The 26,604-nt window shown below is 53.2% G+C and overlaps 9 protein-coding genes across 9 annotated transcripts; 4 read left to right on the top strand and 5 right to left on the bottom strand.

Annotated features, from left to right (window-relative positions):
- Positions 1-18: 18 nt before the first annotated feature.
- BZA05DRAFT_343768 (PUA-like domain-containing protein) lies at positions 19-1,539 on the bottom strand (the record flags this gene model as incomplete). The annotated part of the gene is made up of 1 exon (XM_051481094.1): positions 19-1,539. The coding sequence occupies one exon, from the start codon at positions 1,537-1,539 to the stop codon at positions 19-21; it is 1,521 nt and encodes a 506-aa protein (XP_051335594.1).
- A 3,164-nt stretch (positions 1,540-4,703) lies between these two features.
- Positions 4,704-9,925, bottom strand: BZA05DRAFT_410844 (Rapamycin-insensitive companion of mTOR, N-term-domain-containing protein). The gene is made up of 14 exons (XM_051484945.1): positions 8,470-9,925; positions 8,297-8,411; positions 8,162-8,244; positions 8,021-8,108; positions 7,834-7,973; positions 7,419-7,787; positions 7,062-7,373; positions 6,901-7,016; positions 6,744-6,848; positions 6,647-6,698; positions 6,249-6,596; positions 5,674-6,204; positions 5,356-5,519; positions 4,704-5,249 (listed from the first exon to the last, which is right to left on the bottom strand). Exons 1-14 carry the CDS (start codon positions 9,685-9,687, stop codon positions 5,009-5,011), a joined length of 3,882 nt encoding a protein of 1,293 aa, XP_051335593.1. The 5' UTR covers positions 9,688-9,925; the 3' UTR covers positions 4,704-5,008.
- A 2,885-nt stretch (positions 9,926-12,810) lies between these two features.
- On the top strand, positions 12,811-14,196 carry BZA05DRAFT_183232 (urate oxidase UaZ). Its single transcript, XM_051479331.1, has 5 exons — positions 12,811-12,942; positions 13,010-13,113; positions 13,168-13,229; positions 13,297-13,881; positions 13,959-14,196. Exons 1-5 carry the CDS (start codon positions 12,910-12,912, stop codon positions 14,087-14,089), a joined length of 915 nt encoding a protein of 304 aa, XP_051335592.1. The 5' UTR covers positions 12,811-12,909; the 3' UTR covers positions 14,090-14,196.
- A 929-nt stretch (positions 14,197-15,125) lies between these two features.
- On the bottom strand, positions 15,126-16,065 carry BZA05DRAFT_410834 (mitochondrial 54S ribosomal protein YmL23). The gene is made up of 3 exons (XM_051484944.1): positions 15,926-16,065; positions 15,509-15,869; positions 15,126-15,438 (listed from the first exon to the last, which is right to left on the bottom strand). The coding sequence occupies exons 1-3, from the start codon at positions 15,944-15,946 to the stop codon at positions 15,281-15,283; spliced, it is 540 nt and encodes a 179-aa protein (XP_051335591.1). The 5' UTR covers positions 15,947-16,065; the 3' UTR covers positions 15,126-15,280.
- A 325-nt stretch (positions 16,066-16,390) lies between these two features.
- Positions 16,391-17,551, top strand: BZA05DRAFT_422165 (superoxide dismutase; the record flags this gene model as incomplete). The annotated part of the gene is made up of 6 exons (XM_051485777.1): positions 16,391-16,414; positions 16,483-16,555; positions 16,610-16,666; positions 16,717-16,791; positions 16,850-17,277; positions 17,483-17,551. The coding sequence occupies 6 exons, from the start codon at positions 16,391-16,393 to the stop codon at positions 17,549-17,551; spliced, it is 726 nt and encodes a 241-aa protein (XP_051335590.1).
- Positions 17,552-19,601: 2,050 nt separating this feature from the next.
- On the top strand, positions 19,602-21,852 carry BZA05DRAFT_422164 (uncharacterized protein; the record flags this gene model as incomplete). The annotated part of the gene is made up of 7 exons (XM_051485776.1): positions 19,602-19,616; positions 19,786-19,935; positions 20,026-20,361; positions 20,424-20,585; positions 20,649-21,467; positions 21,529-21,771; positions 21,829-21,852. The coding sequence occupies 7 exons, from the start codon at positions 19,602-19,604 to the stop codon at positions 21,850-21,852; spliced, it is 1,749 nt and encodes a 582-aa protein (XP_051335589.1).
- Positions 21,822-22,507, top strand: BZA05DRAFT_183155 (uncharacterized protein). The gene has a single exon (XM_051479330.1). It carries the CDS (start codon positions 21,877-21,879, stop codon positions 22,405-22,407), a length of 531 nt encoding a protein of 176 aa, XP_051335588.1. The 5' UTR covers positions 21,822-21,876; the 3' UTR covers positions 22,408-22,507.
- Positions 22,508-23,084: 577 nt separating this feature from the next.
- On the bottom strand, positions 23,085-24,238 carry BZA05DRAFT_410825 (uncharacterized protein). The gene has a single exon (XM_051484943.1). The coding sequence runs from the start codon at positions 23,982-23,984 to the stop codon at positions 23,541-23,543; it is 444 nt and encodes a 147-aa protein (XP_051335587.1). The 5' UTR covers positions 23,985-24,238; the 3' UTR covers positions 23,085-23,540.
- On the bottom strand, positions 24,239-24,707 carry BZA05DRAFT_410824 (uncharacterized protein). The gene has a single exon (XM_051484942.1). The coding sequence runs from the start codon at positions 24,662-24,664 to the stop codon at positions 24,278-24,280; it is 387 nt and encodes a 128-aa protein (XP_051335586.1). The 5' UTR covers positions 24,665-24,707; the 3' UTR covers positions 24,239-24,277.
- Positions 24,708-26,604: the final 1,897 nt, after the last annotated feature.

The following is a 26,604-nucleotide window of genomic DNA, read 5'->3' as shown; positions in this document are numbered from 1 at the left end:
CCAATGAGTCCCGGTAAGTTAAACCCACCACCTGATTCGTTCTATGTTGTTGATCCATTGGACGGTGATGAACAGCCGTTCTCGGACGCTCTGGGAGCAGATGAGGCGGTACTTTTCTTGATCGACGATGGGGAGAATGGATGCGACCCAGTAGGGAAGCAGGGTGGGGTCTTCCGGTCGAAGACCGAAGGTGAGCAGGACATTCGGGGACGCCCACGGCGAATTTATCGATATCATGCGATCACAGAAGTCGGCGCAGATCCGGAAGGCGTCCATGGTGGTTTGGCCAGGAGCTAGGGGAGAGGAATGCGGATGTCCCAGGTTCACGCCTAGGCACGACTGTTCGAACGCTTCCTCGTCCGCCAGAGGAAAGTCGTCAACTCGTTCCACTTTGGCGATGAGGTAATCATCGCGGTAACCCCACTTCCTGATTTTGAACTTCGATACGCCGACCGTCCAAATATGGCTGCGACCGTCGGCATAAACTTGGATGGATTCAATTTGGAGCATCGTTCCATACTCCATGAATGGAGTCCCCTCCGCGTCTCCTACCCCGTTGCTAACGAAGTTCGGAAGCACCATTCCGAACAGTTTGTCCCCTTCCCACGCCCGTTGGATCATCAACCGATACCGAGCCTCGAATATGAACAACGGTGTCGGCATTGAAGGGAAGGAACTGGCGCAAACGAATATTGGGGTCGTAAGGTCGTCCGCCTCGTCTTGAGGTTCAGCCGTGGTGTTGCTGGTGGCTCTATCAGCCAGCTCGCCCGGACATAGAACGACAAGGATCTCGGTAAGTCTTTTGTTGCTGGACTTTGCCGGTATATGTGACGGCAGTTGTAATTTCGTACGGCAAGACGGACAATGTAGCGAATGGGCTAGGACTTTCTGTATGCATTGCCGACAGAACGTATGGCCACATTGCGTCGTAACCGGGTCCACCAGCAGAGCGTAACAGACTTGGCACTCCATCTCAGAGCAAGCGGCCTCCTTGATAGCCGCGAGGAGCTGGTGATCCGTTCCATCACCTTCCTTCTCCTCGTCGAACTCGATCTCCTCGTCGTAAGCCAATCGGCCGTCCTTCGCCAAGACATAGAGCGATCGTAATCGACCGAACCGCTTCTCCTGGGAGGAGTCGTCGGAGCCCATCTTCCCACTTGCCAGCACACTGTTGAAATGCTCGACAACCTTCGCGAGCGTCACGTCCACGCCGCAATCCGCCAACGCATGTTCCTTCCGACAATCCCCGACAGCCGGACAAATGAATCCCAGCTTCCTCTCCGGCAGATCCGGATAGCTCACACCACGGCGGACATAAGCTTCTGGCAGACAGCCCCGACAGGCGATATTTCCACACGGCAACGCCATGGGATGACGGAGGGGCAGTGAACAGATGCTGCACTGCACCAAACGCACAATCTCTCGTGCATCCCGAAATGGATCGAATCCATTCGGGCATGGTTGCCGTTGTTGCTGTTGCTGAGAACCACTAGTCTCGGACGCGGACTGGCCGGCCCCGACGCCTTCTGCGGACGTCATTGTGCCGGTGATTATTTTTTTGGTGGGTGATCGGGATATATCTCTCCCGGATGCACGCGAGAACCACGATGTCATTACAGAGCGGAAAAAGAGTTGTCGGACCGAAGCGAACGCAGAGGTACCGAGAGATTGAAAGGTGGAAAGTCTGTAATGCGTAAGAAAATGTCCAGTATAGCTTTGGTATCTCGTTTATCTTTCAAGGAAGCTATGGGATCAAGTTCACGATTTGTGTTGAGAAGAAGCATGGAAATATCGTGATGTTTTTTATTTTTCAAGTTTCCAGGTACTTTCCTGGATGAGAACCAGGACGGGGGAGGGAGGGTGGAGATGTGTAAGCGGTGACATACCTGGGGTGGGTTTGGCCGAGCCAAAAGGTGGCTAGGGACCTTGAAGGTAAATGGTCGAGAGTAGTGGGTTTCCAAGGAGTCGCAGTAGTGGTTGAAGAGCGTTACTTTCTGCAGGGAGCTATCGACAAGGTGCGTTGTTGGAGGGTGGGGAGGAGTGGGGTTGAATATGTAGGAACAGCAAGAGAAAGAAGGAATACTATCCGGGGGCTGGGTGGGGGGGTGTGAAAGGGGAGCGAGGGTTTCGTAGGAACTGTTGTTGTGGTTTGTGGTTGTTGTAGTGGGGGAGGGAGGGGGTGTGTGAAGGTGTCTGGAGGAGGAGGGCAGTGGAATGGTTAAGAAGGATGGCCTAGAGAATTGTTCGAACTTGACTACCCTGAAGGGTTTCTTTTCCATATGTATGATATATCGTTTTATCCTATGTAATATGCTGGATGACTGCCTACTCTATGCACCGGCGATCTACTACTATGGGTGGGCCAATATGATCGGGGTTCAAGCGGCGGAGGATTGTAGGTAGTCGAAGTGGGTTTTGACCCGGCTGGAGTTGCTGATGAGGTGGGTGGGTGGCCGTGGCAGTCAGTAGTGGATGATCGAAGCAGCAGCAGCGCGGCCAACCACATGGTGGAGGGGTATGGTGTAGAGGCGGCGGCGGCGGATGAGAAGCAACGGAGAACCGCAGAATATGATAACCAGTGCTAGTTAGTGGCGGAGTACGTATGCGTACTCCTAGGAGGACGAGTGTCAGGTGGGCGCTTCACGCTTGGGAAGGCAGAATACTCTAGACATAGAAGGTGCGGAGAAGGCATTGAGCAGCAGACGACGCTGAGCAGAAGACGACGACTCCGGGAAGGAGACGATTGCGCATAGAAAGCGACCATCAGAAAGCGACCATCATCGTTCTTTCTCTTCGTCTTCCCTGCGCGGAATGGCAAGGTAGTTGGATCATGCAGAGTCGTCCTGTAGTGCATAACTGAGTTGTGGCGCCGGGAAAATGTGAGATTACAACTAAAGCCCGAGATCGGCCACCTCGAGAGATCTCGACGTGCGATCTCGAACACACCGCTGCATCTTGTTTGCACGTCGCCCATTTCCTCAGCCTTGTCTTCTTCTGCGCCCCTTCTTATTCTTCAGCCTTGTATTCTGCTGCCCAACCCCCTTCTTCAGCCCTATCTTCTCCTGTCTAACCCTTTCCTCCTCCTCCAGGACGTCGGTAATCAAGCTCTCGTTCGGACGCCTACCGAGCTGTGGCTGCATGTGAGTACATGGAATCCCCAAGCCCAGCCGATCTCGCAAGCCCACGCCCATCATCATCGCTCCGGCGTCCGCAGGACCGCAGCTGCCATTCGTACATACATTTACAGACATCTATTACTAGTAGTACCCACGTCTGCGACTAGGCAGAGTATCTACCGTAGATACGCTTAGGCACCAACCAACCTAACCCATCCCTCCGCTCCCCGGTCGATTCGCGCGCAAAGTCAACTAGAGATACAGCCCGACAGCACTCCGAAAAAGATAGAAGACCAGAGTAAAGTCGATATAGTAATTGCATAGTGCTGAGTTAGACGCAGCCTCGCCTTGCGCCAATCAGTAAAATATCATCCGGTAACCGAGTATCGTCTTCTTCCCTCAATCTCCGGATACATCGTGTGTGTGTGTGTGTATGTCTCCGTGTGTGTGTGTGTGTGCGCCGTGTCGAGTCGTGTCGTGGTGTATGTGCCCCTTGTTGCAGCTTGCGTGTATGTGTATGTACTCTGTCTGTCTATCTACCCCATGAAACCAGCGTTGGACCCGCCCTGGACCCGCCCTGCCCTGCCCTGGGGGGGCATCCGGAGTGAGCTACGTACAGAATCTGCGCGTCATATACTCTATTTTATTTCCCTGCCTCCCTCCCTCCCTCTGCTCCGGTTCGGTCCTGTCCTGTCTTCATGGACGACCAAGGTTCTGTCCTGTCCTGTCTTGTCCTGTCTTCAGGGACCAAGGACCAAGGACCAAGGTTCTGTCTCCATCCCATCCCATCCCGTCCATCCATCAATCATCCCGCCAGTCAGCCAAACAGCCAGACAAGCCAGACAAGCCAGACAAGCCAGACAAGCCCAGCCATTTCCCCCCGGTGCGTCGTCGCCGCCGTCGTCGTCGATTCAAGTCAATCAGTGAGATGTATCGGCTTTATGAAGTAGTGGGCAGTGGGGGAAACTGGCGGAAACTGGAAAGGGGAGCAATCCGTCCGGGAGAAAGAAAGAAAGAAAAGTGCATGTTCGGGATATATGCATGACGACGGATCGGATGGGGGGTTGGTCTATGTATGTAGAGTATGTAGACATGTATGTAGAGTATGTATGCTATGTATGTGTGTATGATGTGTATGATGTGTACGATATGGGTCAGTGAAGGCCGGTGAAGTCGCCGTCTCACGTCGCATACCGTACCGTACCTATCGTGGACCCGGACGGCGGACGAGGGCACGGCGGGCGGACGAGGACCAAGACGGACGAGGACCAAGACGGACGAGGACCAAGACGGACGAGGACCAAGACGCGGACGCGGACGAGGATGCTCATTGCTGTCTCTCGGTGTTTAGGGAGAATGAGAATGAGACACACTTGCTCTAGTACTGCGCATGCTCTAACTGGCTGGTTGCCGCGCTCGATGGTACTAGTACTTGTCTTTTGCGTGCCCTGATCGGGAGTGGAACCGAGTGTCGGCAGCGACGGGGGGATCACACCCATCTGATGCCTCCCTCCCCCCTCCCCTTCCCTGACCCAACGAGCGGAGTGGAGGCGGAGGAGAACAGCCGCCCCCACCCCACACACACGACACACACCCTCCCGCCCCCAGGCCCCAGGCAACCCATGCACATTGATTGATTGAGAAGCTTGTGAGCTGTAAGACTGGATGGCAAGATCGGTAGCTTCCATTTTATGAGATGTCACGACCAAAGCTCGATCGCAGGCTCGACTCTTGACCGTGCTTGCCACACACCTCCACACCCCCTCCGACCTCGAGCCCTACACGTCCACACACACACACACACGTCCACACACACACACACACACGTCCATCCACACACACACATCCACACAATCAACTACTACTTAGATTCAATTGCAATTCAGCTCAACTCAACTCATGCTAACGTTCGACTGCTGCTGCTGATGATGCTGATGCTCAACTTCTGGTGACATCGGTGATCCTATCGGCTCCGCCTGTCCCTCCCTTACCAAGTGTTCCACCACACTCTTGTCAAACAGTTCGATGATGAACCGTCGCATCTGAAGCCGGTACCGGTAAGACTCGAGTAATACCATCACTCGACGATAGAGCTCAGGTGAGGCAAAGTGCGTAATGTGAGCCGCTTTGAGTCTAAAGCCATCACCTCGCATGTCAATACTTATACAATACATAGATGTTGCGTTCCGCGAAATAGAAAAGACAATGGAGTGGAGTGGGGTAGATGTAGAGTACGCACTTGAGGAGATCTTTGGTCGCTTGACTCTCTTTGATATGGTTGGATAGGTTGGCTATTGCGCCAATAATATCCGAGTCTACAGGGTCTTCGCCCAGGATTCTCGACAGAATCGACGGTCTGTTGGTTTCGCTGGTTTCGTCCCGTGTATGCTGCCACGGCTCGACCTGCAAGAGAACGGCAATATCCGGGTCAGATGTATGTAACAGCGAAAGGAATGGATCCAAGAGTGCAGAGAGTGCAGAGAGTGCAGCACGAGACTGCTGTCTCATGGGTGCCAAAAGAAATAGACGCATAGATAATGCACAAGGGAGAACCCACCGAGAGCAACCGTCGCAAGTCTATTGGCACGCAGAAGCCTAGTGTTTCTCCCATCGTTGACGTCGATCCATCCCAACCATGTTCCAGCAGGATCTCCAATCCTTGCATCGTCTTCGCTATCAGACCCAGCACGAAGAAAGCCGTTCCCTTGAGCGTCAGCACCTGCGATGTCTCCGCAATCATGATTATCGGTCCGACAATATCCGCTTCGTCGAGGAACGGAGCCCCAAGAGGCATCGATCCAATGTTACCGACCGCCCACAAACATCCTTTGATTTTCGTAACAATCTCGGGGTCTGCATGCTCTTGTCCGAACTGCTGTATAAACCGCGCAAAGTCTTCGAAGTGGCCTTTCTCTCGGAGCAACTTGCAGCCCTCGCTAGTCCGTGCCAGTTCACGGTAGAAATGCGGCGGCACTGTCCCCAGCATGTCGCGGTCCATCGTGTTGACACCTTTCTTCACTGGCTCATCATCGGCAAAGGCACGAGCTAACGAGGCCTCTACCGCCAGCACGTACGAGTCGTTTCGTCCCTTCGTCCATCAGCCCGGTTCCGATGCAGTTATTGGGTACTCACATGAAACCAGTCGTCCATCTCACGGTGTATGTAGTCCAGTTCGTTCAAGTAATGGTACCCTACTGATGTCGATAAGAACCGCAACAGTAACGGTGCACCTATCTCACCAAGGTGATCCAATGCCGGTCGACATTTCACTACGTACTCGAGGCTGTGTGTCGTGTTGCAAGCTTCTTCCAATATCCTCACCGCGGTTTCACATACTTCCACGTCGGGATCGTAAAGTTGGGTTATGAGTAAGCGTATTGCCCATTCTGCAGTCTCGTTGCTCCTGACGGTGGCAACCTTGTCCGGATCGTCCGGCGATGTCAGGTTCCGAAGATGGTTCGTTGCGAATAAGCGGACGCTCTGGACCAGGCTATCAGCTTCGAACAGTCATCCGGAAGTTCCCTTCTTACCTTGGGGCCTGTTGTCAATGCCTTTGACAGGATGATGCGAGGGTGGCCCTCCCTGGAACGGTCAGTTCTGACTTGGTTACACGAAGATGACACTTACAAGGAGAAATCCATGGTAGAAACAAACAACTCTAGCAAGTCGGGCCGATCCTGGAGGTCGCTGATGTGGTAAAACATGTTGAACATGCGCCACCGCTCCATCATGCTGTGTGTATGTTAGCTTAGCCCCAATTGCTACCGGATGGCATGCCACTCACGCGAGTCCTTTCGCATCACTACTCAAGGTTCCCAGCATAGAGAAGTACCCACGACTGAGGGTATCGGTCAAGCGATGAGCCGAGAATAACGGTTCGGGAGAGACAATTCCGCTCATCTAAATAGTCAACAATGCAATTTCTCAACCAGTCAAGATTCTTACCTTGTCCAATTGTGCTAGACATTCCGCTATCTGCCGTAATATCTTATGTTCTGCTAGAAAAAGAACGCCTTGGCTGGTTTGTAGGAGGGTACGGAAAAGCGCACAACCTGTCTTGACGTATCTCTGATTCGGCTTCGTATTCTTGATCTCACTGAACCGGTACTTAAACGGACGGTAGAATGACAGAAGCCGTTTCATGAACTTAGTGACTTTGATGGCTTCCTCCAACCTCTTAGGATTGAGAAGGGGTCCCTGAATGATTTCATTCAGGGCATCCCAGTTCCACTTGATGTAACTCTTAGTATTTAACACCTACATTTGTTAGCAGGCTTTCGGGCAAGATGGCTGGTAACATACCCCGGTGTCAACAATCAGATTGGAGAAGTGTCGGTCATCAATGGTCATGTTCAACTTCAGCTTCAATTCCACCTGCCGTTGTCCCCTTTTCTCCTCTTCCAGAGCAATCCGATGGGGTGTGCTGGCCGACAAGGAACGATGAAGTGTCCGGTTGAGGCTGTCGATCTGGTAGACTGCCGCAGACGCCGAGAAACGTCCGTCAAGCCCGAACTTGGAGGCCGACGAAAATAGGCCCGGCAGAAGCTGCATCCGTGCACTGTAGTTGCTAGGGAGCAGCTGGCTCGCCAGTTTCAATACTTCGCCCAACAGGAGGGTAGTTTTGCGGACTATTGTGGGGTCACTGTTGTCCTCAACGATGGAGGTCAAGACCTTTATATCATGTCAGCACAGCAAGGGCAAGGGCAATGGTATATACCTCAAGCAGACCAGCGTCAAAGAAAACGGCCAGTAGGAGTGATGTGTAGTGCTTCACCAGGTTGCCCTGGGATGAATTGTCTTGTTTGCCTGGTTTTCTTGAAGATTCGTCATTCTTGAGATTGGCCACACGGCCATATGCTTCAAGTCGTTAGTGAATCTCGCAGATTGATAGGAGAGAGCCATACTGGTAAGTCTTCTCCCAGCGAGAAAGGTTGTCGACCAGGAAGGAGGCTTTATGCGGAAAATGTCAAAAAATAACTCCAGAATCACGTCCTTGAGAACTTTAGCATCCGAACCACTCCCTAAGATGAGGTCGGCCTTCTTACCCGAACGCCAGAAGAAGGTATACGCAATGAATCAACTAACGACCGTAAAGAGCGCATTTCAAACATGGACAAACACAAAAGCCCTGGACCTTGTTAGCAGACGCCGAGCCCTGGATGTGGAACGTGTTCCCTCACCTGACCACGACTTCAGCATACTACTGATCACTTTCGCTGCCGACCTTAATCTCTCCTCGTCGGAATGTGTTTTCGGACCCAAAGTACTGGAATCGGTAAAGGTCGAGAACACAATCTACACCACCACCACATGAGAATGACTTCACAAATACAGCAGGTCAAGCCCAGCGTACCTCTAGATCATGACCAGCCCGCACATACTTCCGTGTATCGGGCATATCAAGCAGGTACAGGAATGCTAAACTCAGAGAGTCGGCGATCTCCCAGGGACCTTCGCCGAGAACTTGGGTCAATACCCTCACTCCGCCGGCCGAGACCACGAGTTCCGGGTCAAGGACCAACATTTCGGCCAGTGTCTCCATGGCAATTCCTCGCAACCGGTCGTCTACTTGCTCCGCACATGCCACTATAGCTCTCACGACTTCGCGTGATATCTCCCCCACGCCTCCCGGTATCTCCAGAAATGCTCTCACGAACTTCAGGGCCTGTTCACGTTCCACGGTAGATCTCGATACCAGCGACAATACAGCCAGATGGTCAATGTGGAGTCGCCGTGTGGTCTTCAGCGACTGCAAGTCCGTCAGGGCGGCTCGAGTGACGCGGTAGCCAGCAGCAATGACGTCTTTGCTTTCGTGCAGTAGCAGCGAATGCAACCGGTGCCCGAATGTCTCCCAATTGAGTTCGTACTTGAGGTTCGGATGTCGCTTGAAGAGTAGAACCAACTGATTCGCCCTCGAGATGTAAAATTCGTTTCTATTTCCCTTCTCCTCTAGATCGCGCAAGACATCCGTCAACGAGACCGTAGGTGACTCCGTCTCCGAAACATCTGAACCTCCGCCGTTCGAGGCAGGAGGTTGGTTGGGTAGATCCAGGAGCGTCTCGATGACCCGCGGTAGTATCGGTGTTTCCCGGGGTTTTGTGATGGCCGCAATCTGACTCTGTAGCTGTGTGATCTCGCGATTCCTCTCATTGTATTCCTTCTCCGCCTCATTCCTCGCGCGCTTTGCCTCCTTGACTTTCTTCGAGTCGAGGACCTGTAGTAAGTTCTCGGCACCTTCTTTGTATTTGATAGCTTTGTTGAGTTGGTCTGTAAGCTCTTCCACTAGGGCCTCGCTTGAAACAGGACTAAGGGGGTTGAAGTCGTTCACAAGCGTGTGCGGTGTCGTGAGTGTTGTCGTGGTGCTCCGCAAGCTGGAGCTAAATCCCCCCGGACCGTTTGGATTCGATGGGCCGGACATGGCCACTCCTATAGCTCCCGTCATCGGCGGACCTAAACTGGTGCTGGTACCATTGTTTCTGGGCGCCGCGAGATGCGCACTGCTGCCGCTACCACCTCGAACGCGTGATACCGCCGGGTATGCTTTCGGGGAAGTGGTCGAAGCGTTGGGCATGTTCCGAGGCTGCCATCAACAGAGCTAAACCGGGCGGGAAATCGAGCTGTCCTCAAAGGTCACTGATCATGGATCTGTGGTGAGCGTGTGGGTGGAATGATGGCGCGAGGATCGAATTGGGTGGCGAATGAGCTTCGTGGGACGGACGATAGGACGCGGGGACCGGAGGCGGACACGAGGGTATGCGTCAAGTCGGAAATGGGGGCTGTGGGTGGTGTTGGTGGGGAGGAGTGTCGTGATGATCTGGAAACGCGGGGGGAGGGTAAGCTTGTAAATTAGGTTGAGTTGGGTCGAAGGTCTTTGTGTAACGTATTCGTGACGAGTCGGCATGTGTTGCACCAGCTCTCTACTCTACACAAGACGGGCCACGAGCTTGATCTACAGCCAGCAACACCGTTTTTTTCTCGCTCGATGCCCGATGCAGCCACTTCACAGTCCGGAGAACAGACAACTTTATAGGTATTGCTGGTTTGAACGGAGAAACTTACAAAGTACCTGCGAGCATAGAGGGCACCTCTCTGAGAAGAGTTACAAGGTATGGTCGGCTAACCCCGCTATAGAGTAGATATAGCTCACCTTAAAATTGGAGTAAATAGACTCCAGAGCACACGTTTTGATCGCCTGTCACTTCTATGATGCCGATACTACTAGAGTAAATAGCGTTTGGGACAGATACTTTGGAGGCAGAGATTAACTGTCCGCGGCCCGTCAGAAGATGGCGTTCTATTTGCCAGAAAGAACGCGCTAGGCCGAACACGGTAACTAGAGTGATGTCCAATGAGTTGCTAAGCCGCTTCGATAGTTTAGATTGATCGAGTTCGTAACTCTCGACTCTCCTCCGTCTCCGAATCGAACCAGCCAATCAAAATCAATATGGAAACTTTGAGGTTTTGTGTTTTGTTCTGTTGTGAGGGTTTTCGGGAATACCTGGTAGAATCGTCCCGTTCTGCCCTGTCACGATCTGCCTAGCTCTGGCAGCTATCTACCCTAGGGGTTACTGCTAGAGAAGCTAGATACGAGACCCAACTCTTTCCGATATGCATAAAGCTATAGGAAAGTTGGGTCGTACGATGCCTGCGGTTTGTGGAGGCCCATCTTTTTGCCGGTCCAAATACAGGCCAGCCACCAGCCGGCAGGAGAGAAGAGGACTGAGGGGCAAGGGAGCGAGGGAGCGAGGGAGTTATCTACTCAGATGTAAGGGTAAGTGGTGCCTCACCTTGCGCTTATGATTCGTAATGGTGGTGAGGCACGACGTATCGGCTGTCTCTGGTACATACGGGAGAAGTTCATGGCACCGGTCATGGATACACGGTCCAGTTTTGGTGTGAAATTCTCCAATGAAATGAAATCGTGGATGTTTACATATAAGAATCGACTAGAGATTATGCTCGAGTGCAACGAATTCAAAAGGATTGGTTACTGATCCGCTCGACTCATAGTGAATCGTTATGCGTTCCAAACTTACTGCCCCTTGCCGACAGTATTCGTCATCCAGTTCTATAGGACGGTCCGAGAGCTCGAACAGTCAGCCACCTGACATCAGTCCTCACGGGAGGATCTCCGAATTGACGGCAATGAGAATCCAGGTATATCGCGAGGGACACTCGTTTGACAGATGCATACATACAAGGAACGATTGTGCTCTGGCCAGCGTGTGTGGAATTTTCATGTCTATCTATTTGTCTAGGTATTCAGTAGCAACGTTGTTTTTGGTTGTATCGGCTGTTGCATGCAGAGATTCGAACTTCCCATTGCAGAGGTATGTACCCGTAACTAACTGACAGAAATGGCCTTGTTGGCCGCAGCCACCATATCATATATTCTACGTCCTCAAAGTCTTCTTCGTCCGGTTAAAGAACTGAAAAAGCTTACGATATTAGCCGCGCGGAAACCGTTTATCAGCACGGTCTAGAAAGAAACGTGGCCGTGTCGATGACTGTTCGGGTCCAGTGATGGACAATGCAAAATGTTGCTGGTGGAATTAGCTGGCTACTGCTGAGGGAGCTGCTACGGATGTTGCCGCCGAGGATTATGCTCTTTCGCGGGGGATGCCAGTGTGAAGCTATTCTGCAGTTCTTCCGTCACCGTTGTCGTTACGCCTCTATCACTCGATATCGCAGTGGATGATATCATGGCCAGAAGGCAGTCCAATGTACAGTGACAGAAACCGAGGTACATACATAAAATCGGTGACAGTGTAATGCCGTTTTCCAGACGATTCGTCGGAGGGCTAAACATTTCCCGTTTTTTTGGTACCGTAAGTAGACTGCTTCGGCCTAATCATAAAGTATAAAGTTGTATTTCTCTTGAATCCTACAGAGCTCTTGATGGATCTTATGTAGATTTATGTACGTGTTCGATGGGCGAAATCATTGACAGCACGGTGTGTACCTATACAATAGGTAGTAAGATCACCGAAGACAGGGCGTAAAGTGGCGCTGAGATACCGGTATTCAGATAACTGACGAAAAGCCTTTGCCTCCAGGAGAAAAACCACCCGCCGAACGCCGGTTGAATAGATAAGTAAATGGAGTATAGGGATCACCCGAAACCTTCAGCGAGCACGGCGACAGATACATGACAGAATAATTACTGCAAGCTTTCGCCCGTGATCTGGGCCTAGTGCTGTGTTGACAGAACTTTTCTCGCCAGAGTGCGCAGCCGCACGGAGGGACCCGAAGGCAGACAATATGCCGCCTGCCGCCCTGTGTGGTTGTATGGTACCTACAACATCTCTTCGGCCTACTCCCGAGCCAATGGGTCAGCCATTTGGTAAGCGCGGAGGACGCAGGACTAGCTATGACATCTCGCTTTGGGTCGGTTGTTGAGCTGCCAGGCATCGGTGAGCTCCGTGTCCCGTTGGAGCTCTCGAGTGTTCGCGCCATCCTCGTACGACAAACCACACGTTCTCCATGCTCCGGCTCTCCCCAACCGAACAAGCAATGCAGCATCTAAGAAACAGTATAGCAGATGGACACGAAAATGGCATGGCGAAGGTGCCCGCCAGGGAGAGGTACCGATCATCCGAGCGAGGACCTTGAACGGAGATAGCTCTATCGGTCCGATAAGTCTTTAAAAGGGACCGGTCTTCCCCCTAGCTCTCACAACACAAGCACATCCACAGCTCTAAGGACCTTTCACTCACAAGCAAGCTATCCAATACTCGATAAAGCACTCAGCACATATCCAAACTCTCGAGAATATCTCATCATCAATATCAACATGGCCACTGTTTCTGCTGCTCGTTACGGAAAGGTACACACTGCATCTCCTTTGCGCCGCATCGTCCTACGCGTCTCCCCGGGCTAACATCAATCCGTAGGACAACGTCCGTCTCTACAAAGTTCACCGCGATGAGAAGACTGGTGTCCAGACGGTGAACGAGACTACCGTCTGCGTTCTTTTGGAGGGAGACATTCAATCTTCGTACGTACCGCGTTATTCCGCAACACGCGTACCCGGCTGACGAACTTCCCCCAGCTACACCCGTGCCGACAACAGCGTTGTTGTGGCCACCGACTCGGTCAAGAACACCATCTATCGTGAGTTAGACCGTACCCCAAGCTGCGCGAAGCTCCATGGAGCTCCACGGTGACTGACAAACACCAGTTCTGGCCAAGCAAAACCCCGTCACACCTCCTGAACTCTTTGGCTCCATCCTTGCTACCCACTTCCCTGCCGAATACGCCCATATCCACGCAGTACACGTCAAGATCATCACGCACCGCTGGACGCGCATGGTCGTCGACGGCAAGCCGCACCCCCACTCCTTCTTCCGAGACGGCACCGAGACCCGCAACGTAGAAGTTTACTTCAAGCGCAATGCCGGCATCTCGATCAAGTCTGGTATCCAGGGTCTCACCGTCCTCAAGAGCACCGGCTCCGCCTTCCACGGTTTCGTCCGCGATGAATACACCACCCTCAAAGAGGTCTCGGACCGAATCCTGAGCACCGATGTCGACGCCGCCTGGGACTGGAAGGTATTCCCCGACGTTGCCGCAGTTCGGGCTGTCATTCCCGCGTTCGACGCCGCGTGGGAGGCCGCGAGACAGATCACCATGGACACTTTCGCAAAGGACTTCTCCGCGTCTGTTCAGGCCACCATGTACAAGATGAGCGAGCAGATCCTGGCCGCCGTGCCACTGGTCGAGCACGTCTCGTACAACCTCCCTAACAAGCACTACTTCGAAATCGGTGAGTCTCTATCTCCCACTTCCCTTCCCTTCCCGTCCGCTACTATGAAAAGGCACTAATAGCCCATGGATGAACAGACATGTCGTGGCACAAGGGACTCCAGAACACCGGCAAGAACGCCGAGGTGTACGCACCGCAATCCAGCCCCAACGGCCTCATCAAGTGCACCGTCTCGCGGGCAAGCCTGACTCCCAAGTCGAAGTTGTAAATTTATGTACAGCCCCTAACTACCTAGATCGCGTTTTCTTTTTCTTTTCGGGTGTTTTGTTTCTCTTCGGCCATGTACCTAGAATTTTGATTTTGGTTTGGGATATGTACGTGTGTTCTATAATAGTGGTTTCCTCGTTTTGTTTTGTTTGTTTACTCATACATTGTACTGTACTCTATTACCAACTTTTGGCAAACAACTCTATGGTGTACATATGATCCCACTGGCTGCTCGGAGAAGGCCGATTAGCGAGCCCTTATCAGTCGATCTCCCGTGTGAACGAGGGAGTCGGAGAACTCCGCCGCCGCTGTCGATAGTGGCGCCGGAAGGCGTGGGACACCAGCCCTGTGAAAAGTACTTCCGCGGGTATATGGCATGTAGGAGAATTTTGACAAAACACTCTCGTGAGCAATGGTGTGAGAACCGGAGGACCGGGGGAAATGGGAGGCGGTTGGGAATAGAAGTTTCTACATACTATCGTACCAAGGTAGGTAGGTTTCTTGGAGCTGCCTACTCCATCGAAGATGAGTACCGGTAGGTATTACGTGACTCGTATTCTACCGGCCAAAACGGCGCAATCGTTCCGTCTTTCCCGAGCCTGGTCGGTCTGCCTGTCTGTCGGTCTATTCCGAGGTGGGAGGTGGGAGGGGTCTCGCCGGGATTACACACTCACCGTTGCTTCTGCTTCTGCTTCTTTGTGGCAATGATAGGTACGGTATGTACGTGTGGTGGGGCAATGAAGCTCCCCTTCCCCACTAATTCTAATGGCTACTCAGGTATTACATACTCGCTTTGTAGCAGTAGGTGCTATGTTACATATCCGACGAATGCTCAGGACTTGCGGACTCGAGTGACTCAGAATGGACAAGACTAGGCTGGGGGTTTGCGAGTGATGAGGGATGTTGTTGTCGCCCACCCGTCATTCAGATTGGTTGGGTTGGTTAGAAGGAACTGAGCCAACGACACGACACAGTGCGACTTGCCAGAGGTACCTATTCTCTGCAGCAATCGTGATTGCCGCCCAGACTTCAATATGCTCTGTGGACAGCTCATGCGAATCTCATCAGGCGCTCTCCTCTCCTCTTGCAGCAAAGCAAAAAAAAATATCTAGCTTTTGTGCCCCATTCTACCTGTAATATACATCTGGCTTTGTACACCTTTCCCTCGCGCGCTGCCGCTGCCGCCGCACACCTACAGCCACGCCTGATCCTTACCCGCCCGCTCCGCCTTGACCGCATCCATGACCGGCGTTTCCGACGCCTTCGATGACGCCTCCGCAACCGCACGAACCGTCGCATCGTTCAGCTTGACGATGTTTTCCTTGTACGGGTGACCGGGGCCCTCGAACGCTGCTCGGTTTATCAGCATCCACGCCTCATCCCCCGCTCCCCGGAGCTCCCCGCTCCCCGGAGCACCAACCTTTTAACCTCGCGAGCCTCACATCCCTCAGACGATTCTTCGGCAGCATGCCGGACACGGCCCTCCTCAGGACCTCGGCACCACCATACTTCGCCATCATGCGATCCATTGTGATTTCCTGGAGGCGACCGGGACGCATGGAATGGCTGTAGTACTTCTTCTTCTCGCGCTTTTTCCCGGTGGTGTGCAGGTCGTGGCAGCCCACGGCGACAACGTAGTCTCCGCAGTCCGTCGACGGGTCGTAGATCGGCTTGTGCTTGCCCATCAGCGTGATCGCGATACTCGTCGCTACTCGTCCCAGCGACCGTGAGTCCCCCGCCATGTCGATTAGGTGCCAGGAGCGCGAGTAGGCGAGTGAGGTCTGGTAAGAGCTGTCAGCGTGCGAGGGATTGGAAGCGCCCCCAAGGGAACACTGACCCGTCCGATGTTTTGTGACATTGTGCTAGCTGGCTGGCTGCTGCGGCAGCGGCGTTGGAGAGGGCGGAGGCGGTGGAGGTGGCGGAGGCGGTGGGAGGTGTGTCCTGTAGACTGTGGTGGTGGTGTTGCGCTGGCTGGCTGGTGGTGTTGCGCGATCGTGAAGCCCACTGATGGTGGGTTTGTAGGTGGGGTTACCCGGCGGGCCGGCGGGGTTGTGCAAGCAAGGTTGTTTCCTGGTCTAGCAGGTTTCATAGCACCCCCCCCCCACCCCCACCATCGAACGAACGGACATTTGCTTGCTTGCTTTGAAATCACGCGTACGTCCGGACAAGAGAGAGAGAGAGAACAGAGGGAGAGGGATTACTATATCTGCCGTGAATCTCCTACATACCGTACTGCTACTACGAGTGTTCCTTTTACTTTACTTTCTACGTGCAACCGCGAGCGAAGTGACAACCGCCAACCATGACTCAACCAGAACCCTTCGAGGTGAGTTTCGTCTGCCTCTGCGTCGGCCCGGACTCGGATTGAGACGGAGACTGATACCTTCGGCTCAGACATTGTTCGCTGTCCCTCTCAAATGCGAGTCCTGCGTTCAAGCCGTATCCGGCTCACTCCATGAGCTACCCGGTAACTCCTACAGAGTGTTCGGATAGTGACGCACGACTGATCACTCGCTGCTAGGCATCATCAACGTGGACGTAAAGCTCAAGGAGCAGCTGGTTCAGATCTCGGGGACCAGTATGATACCTCAAGAAGTGAAGAGGATATGTTCTGACACTTATACGCAGTTGCGCCCTCGGAGATCGTGCGAGCGATCCAGTCCACCGGCAGAACGGCGATTCTACGGGGCAGTGGGAAACAAGGTGAACATCTCACCAGGAGAGAGAGAGCAAGGATCGTCCGGGGTTGATGTATGGACAGGTGCCGCCGTTTCAATTCTTGAGACGCACGCGAAGGTCGCCAATCCCGTGCGCGGCCTCGCGCGGATGATCCAGGTGTCGCCGAAGCTCTCGATCGTTGACCTGAGCGTGTATGGCTGTTCACCGGGCCGATACTACGCCAGCGTGCGGGAGAACGGGGATATATCCCAAGGGGCAGCGTCGACGGGTGCGGTATGGCGGGGAACCGCCACGGGAGAAAAGGAAGAGCCCCGCGGTCGGTTTGGCGAGTTCGAGGTCGACGAATCCGGCGCCGGAAGCGTTTTCCTCACTCGTCCGGTAGAGATCTGGGAGTTGATCGGGAGAAGTCTGGTCGTCTCGAAGAAGGAGAGTGGGTTTGCCACTAACGACCCCGATACGCTGTGTGGCGTCATCGCGAGAAGCGCGGGTGTTTGGGAAAATGAGAAGACGGTACGTGTGAATAGTTCTGCTGCCCTATGCAGGAAGCGGGGCGAGGGGAGGGGAGGGGGCGAGAGGGGAATGGCTTGGCTTTTTCACCGGATGCACACCCGAGACCTCTCCGTAGTCTCTATTGTTCTGTTGTGGTTGCCGCTGCCGCTGCTCCTGCTGTTGTTGGTGTTTTTGTTGTGACTGGATGACGGCTGACTTGCAGCAGGTGTGTGCGTGCTCGGGTAAAACCATTTGGGAGGAGCGAACTGAGCAAGTCAACAAGGGAATGATCTGACGATGCCGTGCGATTTGTGGAGCCATCCATTTGACGGCGTAGCTGCCAGTAGTAAGTACAATAGCGGAAGTTGGGCATCGGCGGGGGTGAGTGCCTGTAGAGTACGGTGCGAGTAGGTAAGTTGTCTTGGAAACCAGATGGAAGTGTATAAAACGGTGTTGTGACATCCGTGGCCTGTAAGACTTGAATTCGGTCTCGGCGAGTCGACGCAGAGAAGATGGAATTACTATACAGATCAGCAAGCATCTTTTGGCGTGGCATCTGCAAAGTGCTTTTCTCGCCTCGACTCCTTCCCTGGTTAAGGAGTGTGCAGTGTGCACTGTGGAATTGTGAATGGCTGTCGAGGCTCGAATGGCTTTTCCTAGCGCCAAGGGGGATGCCCGGCGCATGCTAGACGCCGAGTGCTGGAGGTTGGTTTCAGGTGCACTCAAACAGTTTCGGGGCTTTGCTGAGACGACGTCTCCCGCAGCCGTGCCGTCCCACTGCCAACCGTCACTATTGTCCCGCCAGTCTGCTCAGTGCTCGTCCGTCGCAGAGTCGCACGGGCTTATAGATAGACCACAATCCCCAGCCCTTCCGTGTGCAACTCTCCACGACTTTTCTCTCGCCATCTCCATCCTGCTGGAGATGCGGGGTTAAGCCATCCGTCCATCCATCCATCCATCCATGTGGACTGGTGATGCATCACTGTGGCATGCAGTTGCATCCGATCGGAGGGGTCCCGCGTCCACGGGCCTGCATGTAGGCGCCGGGCCTCCACCATAAAAATCGTTTGGCCGTATAAACTCGCACCAAACTCGCACTTCGTTGAGGACCCCACACAACACCCCACTGTAAATAGTAGCAACACAGATAGTCGACCACCCAGAAAACGACGATAGTCGCCAAACGGGCAGGCCGTATCTCTGGGCGGCAGACGTGGAGAACAATATCTGCCCCAGAGTGGAGTAAAATTGACTGCAGATGGTCCCAAGTGAAGAACGTCCAGAAGCAACATAGCTGCCATCCTTTCCCACCCGGTCTCCCTCCTCCTCCTCCTCCTCCATCTCTCGCCCTTTTCCTCTCCCTACTAGATCTTCCTCCCTGTCCCCCAAAACCTCCCCCCTTCCTCGCCTCGGTGCTTCATCTTAGAAGGCTGTCTACACTCTCATACATCATACACGCCCAGCATACATACAAGCCTCCTCCTCCCTTCTTCCTCGTCAAGGCAAACCGCCCCCCACCTCTTCATTACCAGAATCTCGGATCCGGAATCATAGACGAAACAGCGTTTCGACCCCTCCGACTCGCCTGTCCTAGCAACACTTCGCTCGTGTGCCAGTGGCATAGTTATACCCCGTCTCCTCCTTCGGACATTCTCTGCTTCCTCTGGCTTCGCGCCTGCGTACCGAAACCTTACGATCCTTCCGTCTGTTTGCTTGAACGACTCCCGTCACGTCATTCTCTCTCTCTCTCCATCTCTCTCTTCGTATAGTTACTGGTTGCCGGGTTATCGTCTCGCTGCACCGTCGTTTACCATAATTTTTATTTTCTCTTCTCTTCCGCCTTATCGATAGACACAACGACTTCCTTGTAACTTCTACTACATACCACCTACTACTTCTACAGCTACAGCTACAGCTACAGCTACTACTGCATCGTTGATCCGCAGGAACGGTCCTCACGCATTTTTAGACCGGAAAACACTCTCCCCTGGGAGTTCTTTCCTTCTTGAGGAGATAGTTCTTACTGCTTGTCGCTGGCTGGCCCTGCGAAGATTGCCTCCCCCACACCCATCCCCGTCGAGTCCGCATCTCTTCGCCTCTTTCCCCCTCAGCCGCTGGCTGGCTGGCTTGGCCGTTGTCGCCCTGTGCTTCTTTACGCCCCTCTTCTCCCTTTCCGACCTTCGCACTTTCGCACTACCGAACGGACCAACGTACGACCAAAACCTCGACTTGCCCGCCTCCGCCTCCGCCGTCCCCTTCACAACAGAGTACTCCAACTAGCAGCCACGAACAACCCCACGAGGCCGCACAGCACTCGGGCAACAGCGAAGGATTAAGAGATCACCATGTCTCTCAAACAGGTGCGTTCAACTCTCTCAGCGATCTCGGGGGAGGAAAACAAAGAAAGTGCACAATTCGTGCACGCGACCCGGGGGGAGGGGGAGAGACGGGGGGGAGCAATCAAGGGGGAGGAGGGGGATAGGGAGACAGAGCACGTGCTAATCTCGATATTGTTTATCCGTTCTACAGGAAATCGAAAGCTGGGTGGAAGCTCTAGAATACTACGACAATGAGCAATACGAGAATGCTCTCGAGATATTCGAGCAGAATGCGGATACCTCAAAGATCTACTTCAACATTGGCATGATCCATGCCACTCTCGGCCAGCACGAGAGAGCTGTGAGTAGTAATCCTTTTAATTTATTTATTCTGCTGTGGCCCCGGTGCGGTTCCAAGCTCCTCGGGATGCTGATTATCTATTCTCGGCAGGTCGAATCCTACGCGAGAGCTGTTAAGCTCGACTCGTTCCTTGCCGTGGCCTACTTCCAGATGGGAGTGTCGAATTTCCTCCTCGGCGAGTTCGCGGAGGCAATGGCGAACTTCAACGAATCATTGCTGTACCTGCGGGGAAACACCTTGATTGACTACGAGCAGCTGGGCTTGAAGTTTAAGCTGTATTCGTGCGAGGTGTTGTTCAACCGGGGTCTTTGCTACATCTACAACGAAGAGTTGGCGCTAGGCATGACAGATATGGAGTACGCGGCAAAGGAGAAGCAAGTAGAGGATCATAATGTTATTGACGAGGCTATCAAGGAGCAGGCTGAGGTTTGTAACCGCCGCCCATGATCAACTGCCCGGAGAATAGGGGGGGTTTAACGGTCCTCTAGGGTTACACAGTCTTCTCGGTTGGTGTTGGCGTATTGTACCGCCCCAACGAGTCGAAAGTACGAAACGTCAAGACGAAAGATTACTTGGGCAAGGCTCGGTTGGTGGCTGCATCAGATGCTCAGAACGCCTTCACTGGCTTCACCGGTGTGGAAGTGAAGAAGGTTGGAATACACCCTGGAGTATCGATGAGGTGGAGAAGAAAACCGGAACTGACGTCCTCCTAGCAAGAGATGGCCGCAACCGCCCCGCTCGACGACCGCCCCGCGGCGGAGATATCCTTCGCCGCCAGCAACCTTGTCAAGGCTGACCTCACTTCCCGCATACGTGCCGAGGAAGCTCCAGCGCCCAAAGATACACCGTCCAGTCTGCGAGGTGAGCGCCAGGCATTCCCACCAACGCCACCCCCGGAGAACGAATTCTCGGCGAATAAACCAATGCGGGCGAATACCGTCGCCAACATGGGTGGGCAGGGAGGTATGGGCGGAGGACGTTCCCCATCCACCCGGGGGCGAGATGATAAGGCGCGCGATGAAAGTCGCAATCGCGGAGATCAGCGCGATAGGTTGGATCCCACTGGATATGGCCCACCTCCACGCCGCCCTACGGTGCATGCCGGCGTACCGATCATGGAGCCCCGCCGGGCATACTCCTCTGTGCGAGGAGCAGCACAACCTCCGGTGTCGGCGAGATCTCGGTCCGTGCGTGCGCCATCGCAGCAGAGGGGCGAGCCTCCACAGCGCCCGGCCGATAGGAGCGATCGATCCCAATACTCGGACGAATATCAGAGTAATCCCTACAATGACGACGTTTACGATTTGTATGGTGCTGAGTCTCGGGAACCGTCTGTTGCCCCGAGCCGGCGCGGGCTCGGGAGCGTTCGTCGTGGTCCCAGTCGGCGTGCGCCGCCTTCTTCTCGGTACGAGGAAGACGAGGAATATGCGAGTGACGCGTATGAGGGCTCGTCATTTGACGAGGACGAGTTCGAGATGCTGGATAGCAGGAGTATGCGCAGCGGGGCTTCACGTCGGATTGAAGTGAAAAAGGTATGTATTGGTCCACCGTGCCTCGCATCGGTCATGTTGCTGATGGGAATGGAATTTGCAGATCAAAGTCAAGGCACACGGCGAGGACACTCGGATGATCATGATCACCACCGGCATCGAGTACAACGAATTCGTCCAACGGCTGAAGGAGAAGTTCGGGTTCCAGGGCAACGTGCGGTGCAAGATCCGCGATGAGGACGGAGACGGCATGATCAGTGTCTCTGATCAGGAGGACCTAGACATGGCCATCTCGTCTTGTAAGAAGGCGGCCCGGCGTGAGAAGTCCGAGTTTGGAAAGCTCGAGGTATGTTTATCGCGACCCTCCCCACAGTTTGAATATGGCTGACAAGCAAACGCATAGATCTGGGTTCAAGAGGCGAAGTAATGTCATGTAGCAGTTAGCTCCCGGATGGAGCTTCTTTTTCGTTTCTTCCTTCTTCCTTCTGTATTCTTTTTCTTTTTCTTTTTCTTTTTGAGGGGCACAGCGGGCATTCATTTTAAAATTTGGGGTTCTTCATCACATCAAAGAGTTTATATCTTCTTCTTCATCATCTTTCTTTCTTCCCCCCTTCGTTCCCTGGGGGGGTTTCTGTGTCTCGACCATTTTTTTTCTTTCTTCTTGTCTTGTAATCTTTTTCCGAGGGGAGGGGATTATGATTATCACTGGGTGTGGGGGTGTGCGACTGCACTGCATAGTATTGCGTTGTATTGCGTTGATCATGAAGTAGGATACCACTTTGCAACTTGCCTACTACGTTCTTGTATTGATCTTGTATTGATCTTGTTGTTTCACGTTTGTTCGTTTGTTCGATGCATTGCTGACCCAAAGGTCAAGTACCTTGTGTACTTACCTGGTGCTTACCTGGTACTTACTTATTATTATTGTACGACAGTTTCGATCGATTGCTTAAGGGCGAGGTTGAGGAAAGGGGGGGCCTGAGGGTGGTACGGTGAGATGTGTTATGTGGTCTACCTACTTGAGATGTATGTATGGAAGAGATATTGTGGATCGAAGCTGGCTGGCTTTGTGTAAAATTTCGTTGGTGAACTGCGTGTGGTCCATACATACAACACAAGCACAGAACCCTACCTATTAGGTATCCCGTCTCGGACTCTCGGACTCTCGGCACGCAGTTGGTGCCGGTGCCGATGCCGTTGCTGCGCCCGATGTCGGCATCATCCTCAACCGAACGCACTGGCGGTCGAGTGACAGGACGTGATTTCACGTGCGGATACCAGGTACATTGTAGGTACTCTACCTGCCGAGATTGCCGCTCCTGATTGTCGTCCGCCCTCGTTCGCCCTCGTTCTCATCGGAGAAGATCCGTGGGCGTGTACTGTATGTACGTGTAAGTAGGGAGGTACATTCTTGCGTAGCTGCGTGGCGGAGGCGAATGCGGAGTCTGCGGCAGAGGCTTTTGATTACGCTGTTGTAAGGCATAGTTACCAACCTACCGGTACCTGCAGGTAGCTATTCGAGTGCTCAAATGCTCAAGTGCTATCGTGGAGGCATGTCTGTCACTGGAAACCGCTCGCACGACGCAGAAACTAGTATTTACGTCTCGTGGGACTCACGACGAGTACCTACTATTCGGAGCTTACACATGAGATCTTTACTTCTTCTTCATCTTCTCTTGCAAAAGACGTTCAGCGGCCGGATTGAGTATCAGATTCCCCATTCACCAACCAACCAAATCGGTCCGGTCCACTCGGACAACAACTTTCAACATTCAATTCCACCTACACCCTCCAAAGCAAAAAACAAAATGACAAAGGAAAGGCTTAAGTAAGTAGCAGAGTAAGGTTAGGTAATGTAAGGTAAGGTAAGGTAAGACGTAGTATGGTAAATAAGTACATAAAAGGTACTTTTGGTGTAAGATATAAGTATATCGATATGAGAAGAGTATTTGTAGGTATGATAGGAGTAATAGGTAGCGAGGGCGGGAAGGTGGGCGGGAAGAACCGAGAGTAAATGAGTACTTCGAGAGTAAGAAGGGTATAAGGAAAAACACAGAGCTCAGAGCTATTAAAACGACATCCATCCATCCATCCATAGTCACTCACCCCCTTCACTCAACACACACAGGCACGCACAAGATGGATCTCGTACAAGGGAGAAAGAACAAGAAGAACAAGACATACCACATTAGATATGATATGATATGTAGGGCCGGGGTAAAAAAAAACGACAATACCAACCCAACCCATTGACAAAGAAGCAAGGAAACAGACATGGAGACAAAGGAAAAAGGAGAAAAGGAAGAAAATGAGCAAAAGGAGAAGACAGACTGCATTCCCATTAAGCAGCAGTGCAAGCAACGAACGGGTATCCGCAAGAACCGAGGGGGATGGAGGGGGGAGGGGGGTAGTGGAATCAGAGCAGGTATGATATGATAGAAGAACCAAGCCAAGAAAAGAGTATAAGGAAAAAAAGATGTCACACATAGGGTACTCAGACTGATGTTGCCAACGGGCATTCGTCGGTGTATACACACAAATTCGAAACATGCCAGCCATATACCAACCAACGGCCCCCGTAATGGTAGAAAGGGGGGGAGAGAAATTGAAAAGATCAAAGAAAGAAAGAATCGAAGCCACCCAAGAGTAAAATGAAATAGGTATGCTACAGAGGCCCACCCTCGCAACTTCACTGCCTCACTGCCTCACCGCCGCACTCATGCATTCACGCCTCCCTTCTCCTCCCCTCCTTTCTCGATAGTCAGCCATTACCAACCCAACTTTCCGCCTTCCGCCCCATCCTCCCTCCCCCCCCCCCCATGCGCGGTGAGCACCTTGAGGCAACCCCCCATTTATTTGAAGTTCTTGAACATGTCACCATCCATCGACGACATATTGGTTCCAAACATGTCATCCGGCAGTCTGGGAGGCGGCGGAATAGCCTGCACCTTCATCTGGGACTGGTGGGAGGGCGCAGCGGGCATCATGGAATGACGTTTCGACGAGCCGCTGGCCTTCTTCCACCAGCTAGACTTCTTCGCCTTCTTGGGCTCGGGCGACGAGAGCGTCGGTGTCGAGAAGATCGAAGCTTTGTCGGTAGCGTCGGTGCTGCCATGGCTGTTGTTGTTGTGGTGGGCGGTGTTGGTGGTGTTGGTGGTGTACGACGAGTTGAGCGAGACCCGCGACAGGAACCGGCGCATGGATATAGGGCGGCCGCCCGGCGACTGCGGAGGCGACATGGGGTCCTCGAAGTGCTGCTTGTCGGCGGCGGGCGTGGGCGACGCCGAGGGTGGCGGCGCGGGCGGCGGGTCCTCGATGTCTTCGGGTCCCACCTGGGGCAGGTTGGTGCCTGCGGTGAGGCTCTCAAATTTGGGGAGCTCGAGCTGCAGCGACGGCACTGTAGAGGTGCCCATGATCGATCGAGCGAGCGTGTAACCGACGAGATTCGACGGTGTTTCGTGTGTGGGGGGTGGTGGAATTGGTGGGAGGGGCTGTGGTCGCTGAGCTTGTGGGTGAGGTCCGTGAAGGAGAGGGAGGGTCGGGGAGGTAGTTGTTCGGGGGCCGGGAGGTTGGAAAGGGAAGTGGAGCGTTCTTTGTCTCTGTTTCGTTTGAGCAGGCAGGCAGGCGGGCGCTGTCCTTGGCGGGGGGCGACCGAGAGTTTCGTTCGTTGACGTGAAGGATAGGCTTGGGATTGCAGATAGGGTTTCGAGGTGCTCTTGCTGCGGCGCGCGTCGTGCGAGATTGGCGATTCAATCGCTCGTTTGTCGTGAAGTTCGCTCAGTCGGTCGGGGCTCGACCCCTGGACCGTCTGGAAGCTGTGGAGATTTTGCAGGGATCGTCCAATTCCGAATTTCGACGCAAAAGGAAGACGCAACGAATACGGTAGCTTAGCTCGATGGGTGAAGCAACGGAAGACACAAGACACAAGACGACTCGTCTCGATGGGCGAGTCACAGACTGTAGGAGATGCCGAAGAAAAAAAGAAGGAAGGAAGGAGAAGACACGACGACACGAGACTATTGTAGCCGTTAAGTAGGAGTTGAAGCAACGATCGGGATGATAGGAGAGCTATGGTTATGAAACAGGAATTCTCGTGGAAGGAGGGGGATAAAGCATTGTTTTTTTTTCTTTTTTCTTTTTTTTTTTTTGGGGGGGGGGGGGGGGGGGGATGATACATATCGGAAGCGGAAAGAAAGTGAAGACTTATCGAGGTTCCTTGCATGATATTGATTTGCATCGTAGCATCGTAGGAAGGCATGATGATTTGGCTTCTCGTCTGGCCAGTGGATATTCCGGACGGGTGCAGTGGGGAGTATGTGTGCATGTGTGTAGCCATCACCGCTGTCGCTGACGGAGCTCGTGCTGTTTGTGTGGGGATGCTGCAGGTACGTGCAGATCCTTGGTGCCGCAGTGCCTCCAGGGCGGTGTCTTAATTTAGTGCTGCCGTACATCCTACATGATGCTACATATGCTGCGAGAGTGTCGTGATACGGCTTCAACACAGCTGTCACTCGGTTCGGCGGATCTGATCGACGTGTTCACGTAGAATGGGCATGCCGGACACATGTCCGCTATGACGGGTCGATCGGCTGAACGGAGATGGCCATTGACTCCGAGGGCTGGAACTCGGACATGTCGAATGAGAATGGAAGTCGCAGGTGAAGAGAGGTCGATCGCTGTGGTGGGGAGGATGGTTGAATGGCAGGATAGCTGAATGGATAGCTGAGTGGAAAGAACGGCTGAATGGAAAGAACGGGTCACATTCGGAAGAATACTTATCTAGGTTCCCAGCATCAACGTCCCATGCATGATTGAAGATCAATAAAGTCCACAGCCACGGTACACATGGTTTTCGTTCTCCTCCATCTCAAACAACAATTCATAGTAGATACCTCGCCTTCGCAGCCAGGCCCCCAGGACGACAATCACATAGCAAAGAATCCGCAAAAGAAAGCTCCCAATCATTGTACCCCGAAACACCGTTTTGTATCCATTATCTCCAGCACGAACTCCATCGAAACAATGCTAAAAACACCCACAATTCCCTCCACCGTCCCCCCATTTTCCACCCTCTCACCCTCTCACCCCCATCCCTACGATCAACCTTGCAGCCCCGTCAAACGGCCGGGTACCACGTAATGGTTCTTCCATCGCTCAGATAGGTCGTGACGACGGCATT

This window comes from Tricharina praecox, assembly GCF_024521635.1.
Source record: "Tricharina praecox strain CBS 144465 chromosome Unknown BZA05scaffold_33, whole genome shotgun sequence".
Taxonomy (NCBI): Eukaryota; Fungi; Ascomycota; class Pezizomycetes; order Pezizales; family Pyronemataceae; genus Tricharina; species Tricharina praecox.
Note: the sequence above shows the minus strand (reverse complement) of the source record. Positions and strands in the feature narration are given on the sequence as shown.